General features: G+C 45.0%; 2 protein-coding genes across 2 annotated transcripts; one reads left to right on the top strand and one right to left on the bottom strand.

The window, feature by feature from the left end:
- Positions 1-89: 89 nt before the first annotated feature.
- On the top strand, positions 90-2,325 carry rpusd2 (RNA pseudouridine synthase domain containing 2). The gene is made up of 3 exons (XM_037241572.1): positions 90-735; positions 852-1,148; positions 1,229-2,325. Exons 1-3 carry the CDS (start codon positions 112-114, stop codon positions 1,961-1,963), a joined length of 1,656 nt encoding a protein of 551 aa, XP_037097467.1. The 5' UTR covers positions 90-111; the 3' UTR covers positions 1,964-2,325.
- A 471-nt stretch (positions 2,326-2,796) lies between these two features.
- On the bottom strand, positions 2,797-10,971 carry disp2 (dispatched homolog 2 (Drosophila)). Its single transcript, XM_037241571.1, has 10 exons — positions 10,721-10,971; positions 8,622-8,766; positions 8,328-8,566; positions 8,209-8,238; positions 7,962-8,085; positions 7,367-7,482; positions 7,184-7,275; positions 6,765-6,862; positions 6,423-6,581; positions 2,797-6,350 (listed from the first exon to the last, which is right to left on the bottom strand). Exons 1-10 carry the CDS (start codon positions 10,813-10,815, stop codon positions 3,111-3,113), a joined length of 4,338 nt encoding a protein of 1,445 aa, XP_037097466.1. The 5' UTR covers positions 10,816-10,971; the 3' UTR covers positions 2,797-3,110.
- Between the last annotated feature and the right edge of the window lie 370 nt (positions 10,972-11,341).

Consider the following 11,341-nt stretch of genomic DNA (forward strand, 5'->3'; position numbering starts at 1 on the left):
ATTGGACCACAAGTTTAAGGTTTAGACCGCTTCATTATTTTTAGCACCGGGTTTTCGGACTGGAAAATGACGTCACAATTGTGCGCCTGCTGTTTTGGAAGGACCCCGGCGATGCACGCGGCTATGACAGTCGTAGGATTTGCTAAATTAAATCCACATTTGTCCTTTTTACTTTGCGTTGAAGCTACAAGATATTTAGTGAACAAAACTACATACGTTCATTGCAGTTCTGTATCGTGCAATTTCCGGAAAAACGTTCATTCTAGTCGAAATAATTGTGTATCTTTCATGGAGCTGGAAACTGCCACACCGGTGGAAGAAAACACCCCGGTGTCAGCAGAGGGAACCACGGTCGAAGAAGACAAAATAAGCGGCAAACGTAAAAGCGACGAGGCGAGCAGCTTGCCCCAAAAGCGGAGAGGACCCCGAGGAAAGAAACTCCGTCGCGGGGAGAGATATGTACCTCCTCCGCAGAAACGCAACCCGGGTGTCAGTTTCAGCCAGGAGCATTTTGACGAGACGTCGTACTACTTTGAGGACGGTCTGCGTAAAGTCCACCCGTATTACTTTGACTTCAAGACCTACTGCAAAGGTCGCTGGATAGGGAAGAGCCTTTTGGAAGTGTTCGAGAGTGAGTTCCGAGCGGAGTCTATTGAGTATTACCAGAAGGCTGTCAAAGAGGGACGCATCCGCTTGAATGAGATTCCCGTGGAAGACCTGAATGTGGTCCTCAAGGTCAGTTCCATGACAAGATTTAAATATTGTGTCTTCAAATCATGGACATTAAATAAAATGTTATGTGAAGTTCCATTATTCAAGTTCAAACTCTTAACAAATTGTCCCTGATGCAGAACAATGACCACATGAAGAATACAGTCCATCGTCACGAGCCCCCTGTCGTGGGCAAACCTCTGGAGGTCCTGGTGGACGACGGCAAAGTCCTCGTGGTTGACAAACCCTCTTCCATCCCCGTCCACCCTTGCGGACGTTTCCGACACAACACCGTGATTTTCATCCTGGGCAAAGAGCGAGGCATCTCGGAGCTGCACACCGTCCACAGATTGGACCGACTCACCTCGGGGGTGCTGCTCTTTGCCAGGACTTTGGAGATCTCGAAGAAACTGGACCAGCTGGTGAGAGACAGACAGGTAGGTTCTTTTTCTTCCACTCTCGTTTCTTGCTCCTCGTGCTTAGCGAGCATTTAGAACTTTGAAATATATCCTCACAGCTGGAAAAGGAATACGTGTGCCGAGTGGAAGGTGAGTTTCCAGAAGGTGACTTGGTGTGCGAGGAGCCCATCCTGGTTGTGTCTTTTAAAATTGGGCTCTGCCGCGTTGACCCAAAGGGAAAGGAGTGTCGGACGGTATTCCAGAGACTTAGCTTTAATGGCAAGACCAGCGTGGTGCGCTGTTTGCCCCTGACAGGCCGCACCCATCAGATCAGGGTGCACCTCCAGTACCTGGGCTTCCCCATCCTCAACGATCCCATCTACGGTGCCTCTGCATGGGGGCCTCACAGGGGAAAGGGCGGTATGATGGGGAAGAGTGATGAGGAGCTCCTCAAGGCTTTGGTTGAGGAGCATAAGAATCAGGAGAGCCTCCACCTGCTGGATGTATCAGACAACGGGAACATGTTGTCTCAAGAGGGACGGAAGGATGATGAACTAAGTTGCGGTGAAATAATATCGAAGACCACCGCAAAGGATGCGGCATGTTCTTCAGACGTAAGCGGTGACGCCGACTTAATCGAAGAATCTCGGGAACCTCCTACGGATAAGTCACATGAAGACCAAGTGCAGACACCAACAGACCCCCTGTGTAGTGAGTGCAAACTAATACGAGCTGACCCCACCGAACAAGAACTCATCATGTATCTGCACGCTTTACGCTACAAAGGACCAGACTTTGAATATTCTACACCGTTACCTGACTGGGCCAAAGAGGACTGGGTGCAAGTGGACTGAGACAAGATGTCTTCAAAATTGATTTCCAGATGAATTTTGCGGTGACATTTTTTTTTTGTTGATTGGGTAAACCCAAATACAGAAAATGTGCATTTGTTCATAATTATATTCAGTTTTTACAATAATATTTTTTTTGTGATGGTACCTTTCATCATCATAAATTCTCAAGTGGATTTTCAAGGTTATTGGACAATGAGGTTTTTTTCTGTTAATGCTTTTAGGTAAAAGAGTTGTTTAAAAAAAATAAGCAAATTAAACTCACTGCAGGAAAGTCTTTAATTTCATCTGATTGGAAAATGTAACAGTTTCAAGTCCTGTAAGTAAAGGAAGTCTTTAAATAAAGGATTCTGTTTTACGACATATCTAGTTGTGAAGGCTCATTGAATTGTCAAAATACAATTTCAGTTCTTATGAGACAATTTTCTGAACCTCAAAACACTTCAGTTTTACACTCTGTATGACATCACAATAATATGAACATTTTAATTTACACACACACAACAGGTATTGTTGCATATAAAATTCAGGGTGTTTGGCACTGTTTTATCATGTCTGTTTTGTAATGAAACAAGATTTACACAATTGGAGTTTGGCTATAGATAAAGCATTTCTGTTCCAAAGATAATTACCTCTTAAAAATACTGCAATGTCAGCAATTACTCTTCTTTCATTATCACAACTCAAACACACTTTAAGGGATCATTACGCACTGAAACCCAAACAATACTTAAAGCATAAACCACATTGTTTTTTTCCCCCCCCCACTGTTTACAAGTCTTGATAATTAAGACATTTGGCTTCCTCAATGGCTACAAGGGACAACATTTGTTTTTCAACCAACTTGAAATATTCTTTATCATAGTTTAGACTGGTTTGTCTCAATTTTGGCACACAAGACAAAGTCTTATAATTTGAGCTAAACAGTATCTTAGTTGTCGTCTGGTCAACAGCGCCCTCTGTTGACCTAAATTGTAACTACAACGTAGTGCAAGTTTGATCAAAATTACTTCAGTCACTATTGGATCATGCTGGTTGTCTTACTGAATTGGAAATAATTCTGAAAATATTCCAATTCATGCCTTTGTCACTTGACAAGAATGTTTTTGTTGGCCTAATGAGTTATTTTCCATATATGTCCTATTCATGCTTAAAGTGTATCATCTCGTTGCCCGTCCCTCTTGATCCAAACATCTGGTAGGTCTGGCTTACTGTTTGGTAAAATAACAATATTCTCCGTCTGACTGCTCCGACTTTTCCCGCACATCTCATAAACCGTCTCTCTGAGGGAAAGACGTAGAGTGTCTCTCTTCCCGTTCAGGTGTCCCGGTTGTAACTGAGCTTCTCCATCGCTTTGCTGAGCATTGGAAGAACCCGCTTCAATGTCACTCAAACACGTTTCATTGGAGGCATCCAGAAACTCGCAGGAGCTCACAGACTGCGAGGAGGGCTGGAGGAGTCTTTCACCTGTGGTGTGATCTTCTGCGCACAGACATGGTTGGTCGGTGGTTTCCAGCGTGTGGCTAATGATAGTTTCATCCATGCTAGACGAGGATGAAAATGTTTTATTGGTCCACTGCTGCACTGAGTTACAACGATCTTGGCAGGCTTTACACAGCCTCTTGGTCACGTCGTCTTTCGCTAGGCCTGTAGACCGTCTTGAGTTCTCTTTGTACGGTGATGAGGTCTGCAGAGCCGGAGGTCCTTGTTCTCTACACATCTCCCCACGTTCCCCATCCAAGGAGGCCTCCCTCCCACAATACTCGATCTCATCGGAGAGCACGGACGGCCTGTTTGACAGCTTGCTGGTACAAGTGCTGTTCTCAAAGCTGTCACTTAGTCGATAGGCCAAAGGTTGCAGCTCGTACTGCTCCGGCCCTCTGTCCCCGCCTCCCCCTCCCGTCTGTTTCAGCTTCTGTTGATTTGGGTAGAGGTAACGACCCGTGTCTTTGTCATAAGTCGTCTCCCTAGCTCGACCTAAAGCCCCGTTAGTAGACACGGGACCCGGTTCCGCTCCCGAGCAACACGACAACATCCCGTCCGACGGGTCCGACAAACACGGGAGAGGAATCCTCCCGCAGTTTTTCTGAGGACCGCAAAAGCAGCACAGTGATTGGAAAAAGAAGGTGGCAAATCCGCATGCTACACATTTGACCAAAAACAAAAAAATTCCCAATTTCCTGAAAAGCAAGACCGTCGAAGGCAACATAATGACGCCGGTGCAGAAAAAGGCCCCGGAAACGATTGCTACGGGACAGCCCATCCTTTTAGTGGAATGCGCCACTTTTCCTATTTTGTCCGAATGCGGCGCAAAACAATAGGAAATACAATAATCGGCGACAAAGTCAACCGATAAGCCGGCTGCGGATGAAATGAGGAGAGCCTCGATGCCACTCAGTTGCCACTCCAGAAGAACCAGGAGTCCGACAGTGAGGAACACACTGCCCCCTACCGCCGCAGTTCCGTACAAACTTAGCGGAATATTGCAAGTGGTCAAGAGCAGCAAAGCAAATGTGAGAACCACCGAGGCGCCGGCCACCACCAACATCTCCGAGCTCAACGCTTGCTGGAGGTCAAAAAGAGACAGCTGACTGATGAACCAGCCGTTCTCCAACCCTGGCGGTGCCCCTGATATTTCCTTGTTGAACCACTCCAAGGTTTCCCTGTAGAAAACATTCGTTTGGCTGAAGTTGAAGCTGTAGCGGTACGTAGTTTTGAACGCCAACACGAGGGCGGCGATCCGGCCATCTGCTTGGAAATATACGCCGCCGTGAATCAAATGACCCTCGGCGTACCTCTCTGCCAACATCATGCTCAGGCACTTTTCAAAAACACCAGGAGGGAAAGGGAAAGCCATGTTGTTGCAGCAAATATGGCTCTCTGAACATCTTCTGAAGGAGATCCAGTGTAGCAGCTGCTCCACAAAACAGATATTATCTATCATGGCTTCTTTGTCCTCGCTGGAAGGCGGCGAATAAAAGCTTTGATTTTGCACGTGCCCACACAAGTCCCTCAACCATACCTGAGCATGAGGTTGACTCATTCTAAAATCCGGATCCAGAACCAAAGAGCCATTACTTTTTGGGTTGAAGTGATTTCCGTTATCCACTGGCTGGAGGCCCCAAACGAGCGTCAGGGTCACGGCTTTATCTTCTCCATTGGTCTGTCTGTTGAACATAAACATGTGACGATATTCGGCGTCGTATCGCTCAAACGGGTGACTGGAGCGGAAAAGTTGAGCGATTGCCCCGTCTAGCGTAGGTAGCTTCATTCCAGGATCAAAGCAGGACATGTACGTGCCGCCTACGGCCAACACGGCGAACCAGCACACCCAGATGTATCGGAACTTCACCACTCCACAAGGCAAGATTTTGAGGAACACTAAATTAGACGTGTCAGCAAGACCTCGTTTTAGTTCTCGCAGCTTCTGGCCGAATGTAAACAAGAACCTCTTGCGTGAGCTTGCGTCCCAGAAGCCGCCTGGGTTTTTGGAGCAACATGGCTTCCACCCTGGCGGCGATGCGGAGGATGCTTCCATGTAACGTTCACGCAAGATCAAAAAGCACGGCAGCCATACAAGGACCAAGAGCGAACTAATAAAGGAGGAGGTCCCAAGATAAACCGCAAAACATCTGATAGCCGTGATGCTGCTAAGATAACCGGCGCAAAACGCCGCGCTGGACGTCAACCCCGAAGCTAATATCAAATAACCAATTTCCTGCAAAACTCTATGCACTCTCTTCTCCAAGGACGCTGAAGGTTTCTGGGCCAACTGCATATTCCAGAAATCCACAAAGATAAAAACTTGATTGGCGCAACTTCCCAGGAGAACGAGAGCCGCCGAAAGGTTAACCAGAGGGAAGAAAGTCAGACGAAATGCGACTTTATAGAGGAAATAGGAAGTGAGGAGGGAGCCGCTGATTGCTACCACAGATAATGCCACCATGAAGACAGAGTGAAGATAGAGAGCCATTGTGAGAAGAAGTGAAATGATTGCAAGGACGGGGAAGACCGAATCTCTCGCTAGATAATACTTAAACAGGGTCTGCTTGATCCCGAGGTCCATGCCGGTGATTGTGGTATTCTTATACGTCAGATCTCGTCCTTTTAATCTCCTCATGTAGATCTCCATCATGCGTTCCCCTTTGGCCACCGGGAGAAACACAAGACTGTATTTGAGGGTGGGGATCTGATATTCGGTGGTCTGCGGTCCGAGGAAATCTTTATCAACCAGGAAGTGAAGGATTTGGAATACTATGCGGGTTTGTTTGCAGCGTGACGGGACGGAAGAGCAGCCGCCGTATTTGGGTCGCTGAAAACAAGTTTCCACCAGATGGCCATCGTGGTAGTAAGGAGCGCATTTCCGGAGGAGGTTCAGCGCCTCGGAGACCTGAGGGTAAATAATATATTGAAGATTATTATTAAAAGGGAACTTTAGGCTCCGCCCCCGTGTGGTTCCTACCTGTTGTGAGGTTAGGCCCAGGCAGCAGGAAGCATTGGTGAGAGCGGCTAAGTAATTTCCCAAGGACCAGCTGGGACAGCAGCCACTTCCTGATGTGGCTTCAGTCTCGCCTCTCACATGTTGCTGGCACACATCCTGGAATCGCGCCTGGGAACGTATCTGAGATAAACAAGGGAGATGTTTTGGAAAACATTCCGCGACTAATTAAGCAATTACGTTTCAGAGGAGAAAATGTTCCCGAGGAATTCAAAATGGATGATGACTTCCATTGAAGTTTGACTCAGCTTTAATTGGTAAATATGACTAAATTGATTTTAAGACTTAGTATTGATGAGAGCCTACCCTGGATTGCTCCATCTCGCACATGGCATGGATGGCCTTGAGGCTCCAGAGACTGGCAGAGCTCTCGGAGCGGAAAACGAGCTGTGCCAAATGCTGGCCTGTGAGCAAGGGACAGATGGACTCAACATAGAATGCGGCAACCTATGAGTCATTTTCTTTCTCGCATTTAAAACAATTCTGTATTTCAGATAATTGATAAAACAAAATTATTCAGTGCTCAACCTGTAAATGACTCAATCATTTTCTTTAACTTTTTTTTTTTTAGAAATAAAAATGTATTTATTGCTAATGTACATGACTGAATAATTAAAACATTTTTTTTTTTTTTTTTTTTAGAAATAAAAATGTATTGATTGCTAATGTTCCGTCTACTTAAAAAATAAATTTAAATAGACATCCTCTGCTCAAGACTGACTCACCGGGTGCATCACAGAGGAAAGACTCTGAAGTTGAGTCTCTGGCTAGCATCCTCTCGAATCGAACTCCAGTAGTGTTGTGGATCTCATCTCCACTGCAAAAAATGACAGAAAATTATTTATTGTTTACTGCTTCATCATCTCAAAGTGAGAAAAAAAGGCTTTCCAATCAAACTCTCCACTGACCTTTTACTCAGCCACAATGGCAAAAGAGACAAGGGTTTCCCCGGGCCGGTGTTTTCCCGCAGTTTGGACAAGCTGGACTGGCGAACGGCAATGTCGGTCCCTCTTGGCTCAAAGCCCTTAAGAAAAACACAAGACACACAAAAACTGCTCAAGATGGGCCGTCGAGTCGTACAGTTGTCGGTTGCACTTCAATTAGATCCGGCTTGTCCTTAACTAACACCAAGAACAGGACATTTAATTTTCCTCGTTAATCCATTTAGCTCCTGTGGGAATGAATGCCTTACTTCTTTAATTAAATTCATCAAGATTACAGAGCGTGTCATTTGATCTAATTTAGTGCTGCATTGTGACTAATCATGGAGATAAGACCAAAGTCATAATAAAAAAAGTCACTTGTGTCACAGAGAAGAATGTAAAAATGACCCAAAAAGTCACTTTTGTCACAGAGAAGATTGCAAAAATTTAAGCTAAAAAAAAATTGCTCAAGATTTCAACATTCAACACATCTCCTGGTCTTGTTTGAACATCATTAATGGACTTCTTGTATTTCTGTCCATCATAAAAATATCATGAAGCTAAATTCTCAATCACTCACCAGCAGAGGCTCAGAGAAGTCCGGCAGCGGTCCAATGAGGAGACCAGCCAGAGAACATCCAAGTAGCAGCAAGGCACATCCCAGGAGAACCTCTAACGGGTAGTCCACCAGCATCCGGGAATAACTGTCAAGTGGAGGCAGAACCCAAGAAGAAGCTGTCAGAGTAAGTCTTTCTTACAATTCTATCATTGCATTTGATTTTGCAAGTGGGACATGCTGGCGGGGAAAATCTATAGACGTTTCTTACCTTCTCACAAAGCAGTAAAGTTGTCCATCCCTGTTAATGACAGCAAGACAAGGCAATTTTATTTATAATCACAAAACAAGGCAACTAGTTATCAGAAGAGACTAAATTAGTCAACACACCCAAGCGTCACCACGTGCCGCTGCGTCGGTCTCTGTGCGCCGCCTTCACCGTGCAACCAGTGGCATCTGACCGCCGCGTGTTGCCGAGACGTCCCGTGGGGTGAACTACAGCCCATTCGGACCACCGAACCGGTTTCAGTCCGAGCGCCGCTGCTACTGTTTGACTCTGTGTTTGCTTTGAGAGCATCGTAGGGGTCACAGTGGGGGCATTTACGGAGTTGAGCTTGACCCTGAGGAACCTGAAGGGATTTTGTTTTCAGTCAGTGCAAAAAAAGATGAGAATATTTGACATACTTGGTAATAAAGCTGGCTGGATGACGAGGGTCCATCCAGGCTGCCGCAGCTGTCGCATAGCTCCCGATCGTCGCGGATGGCATCCAGATTGCTCTGTTGCCCATACACAGTGTCAGGGGGGCACAGCGACAGGACCGGAATCCCGCTGTGGAGGACGAGTCACGAGAGAATAACAAAAAAAACGTGACATTTCCAGTTTTATTCCTGTCTAGCCTTTTAAATCCCCCCCCCCCCCCACCCCCACAGCAATTGAGTCAAACTAATGAGGCTAAGAATGGTGCCGCACTGTGACAACTGGCAGCAGGCAATTAAAGAAAGCAGGAAATGGAGATTGTGAGCAGATGTGACTCGTGCAGTGTCACGTCACGGAATACTGACAGTACACGCCACATCCTCGTGTATCCATGGAGCTTCGGCTTTAATGGATGGCAACTGCCGCTTGCCTGGGTTATCTGGCCACCATCCAGTTTTGTAAACTAATTACTGAACATAAGCACCACCAGGCTGCAGGACTCTTTGTTTTCTTATTTTTCATACAAAACAGACACACTGTGATGTAAAAATGGACAAGCTTTAAAAAAAAGCCCATACAGTCTAAATGAATTGTTCTTGGTCTAAATCAAGGTTATTAAAATAAAAAAATAAGATATATAACAAATAGGTTGTGTTGCAGATGTGCGTCAGAAGAAGGCATATCGTGCTGTCTGTGTGGCACTTGCTTGTTTTTCCACCGTGGCCGAGATGCGACCGCACTTCCTGTCGTGTCACTATGGCAACGCACTAAATCTACACAAGCAAGTGACCTCACACTTGTTAATGTGCTTCTCCTAATAAGGCACAATGATGGAGGAAATGCACAGTATGACAAAGAATCCAATTATATCCGTATCTGCTCGTATTGATGCAATGAGCACAGCAGTGGAGGAAAGTGAGCAATCTGAGTCATCAATATTTCAGACGATGAGTGCAAAAATAATCCAGGGAGGTGCGAGCCAGTTTCACACCGTGCTAGGAATGTAAATTCTTACCGCACTCTGACACAAGGCGAAACTAATTGCGCACGCTCGAATGCACAATATAAAAAGTTCTGATTTATTAGGTACACCATTCCCAGATGTTGCGGATTTTTGTGTGTTTTTAATTAGAGGGGAATAGTTTTATTTTTTTATTGCTGCTGCCTTGCAGTTTTGCAAGCCTTCTGAGCAATGTTATCAAGCAAGATTAAAGCGTATTAATGTTTCTTCCATTATTCCAGCCATCCATCTTTTTTTTATTCCACTTTTTCGAGTTGTCGGGGAGGAGAAGCCTATCTGTACACCCTGGACTGGTCGCCAGGCAATCTCAGGACATTGTGATTTCCAACCACGGTAGGAGATCCAATTTCACTCAATTAGTCCAAAAAATATCGACTGTGCCTTTGGTTCTATTGATCCCAGCAATGTATAGTGACAACCAGAACAATTAAATACTCTCCCGCTAGATGGCAGAAGTTACAAATAACAAATGCGATTGTCATTTTACACTGTAAGTAAATTTGAAAAGAAATAGAACCACAATTATTTCAGAATATCATTTTTTTATGTTGTTCTTAGGGATATGTTGTGAGATTTTTTATTTAATTTACCTCGGTTCAATCAAGGTAAACACTGATTTAATGCACCAAAAAATCTAGCTACACCTGCACCATCTGGACTTTTATCACAAACATGAATGTTTAGCTTGAATTCACTTGTGGTGTTGAAATGAATCTTTGTCGCCTGGCTGCTGTATTGAATCCAACTGCATTGACTTAATTGAGCTCATTTGATTAATAGGGGTGGCATATTGTGAAATTGTACACCAGTGCAACCCCGCCCCGAAAAAATATATAATAATAAACATACATTTTAATAAATGCCGTTTTGACATGCACCAATCCGTTGAATTTTTTTTTTTTTTGTAAAGGCAGTGTTCTCTTTGGAATGATTAGAATGTGTAGGCGTACCTAATTAAGTGTCCATCCAGCGTGTCAAAACAATAGAAGCGGTCGGCGTGCATTTAATTGTTCACAGCGAGATGGTTCCTTAAAAAAAATCTAATTACTCCGTGCATAAACCCACCTATGATGAGCCTCTTGGGTATCCCGTTCCTCTGTGGAAGAATCATCCATCACTATCGCATCCGTGCTGTCCCCTGTGGTCGAGCCAGCGTCCATCTCCTGCTCATTTAAATTTCCCGATTATAATAAAAACATGTAGATCGATATGATAAAGGTTTGAGCAAAATATCGAGCAGTCCCCATCTGCCTCGGAGGCGAGGCTTGTTTCTGGGGCTACTTTGGAGCATCACCGGCGCTCTGCGGGTTAATCTGCCCAGAGCTGCGCTCCGATTGGCGGACGCGCGGTGATGTTGAGGACCCCGCCTGGTTCTGCCCAACCGCCCGTACTGGACCGTCTATGATAGATACAAGTGGCTCCCAGTTGTTCGGAAACAACCTGCTGCTTCCGTCTTGAGATGGATCCACAAATGGGGATGCTATACCTAATTCACAGTGACGTCACTATTGTATTGCTTTGAGATGGCCACAACATTAGGTACACTTGCACAATACAATTAAGTGTCGAGAATTGTGCCTTTTTGAAGATAATAATGCAGAATTTTGATGATTATACATTTAACACATTGATCTTATAGCTGGGAAAATCATATTAATGCAGATTATCATTTTATACACCATCAAA

Source organism: Syngnathus acus, chromosome 22, assembly GCF_901709675.1.
Source record: "Syngnathus acus chromosome 22, fSynAcu1.2, whole genome shotgun sequence".
Classification (NCBI taxonomy): domain Eukaryota; kingdom Metazoa; phylum Chordata; class Actinopteri; order Syngnathiformes; family Syngnathidae; genus Syngnathus; species Syngnathus acus.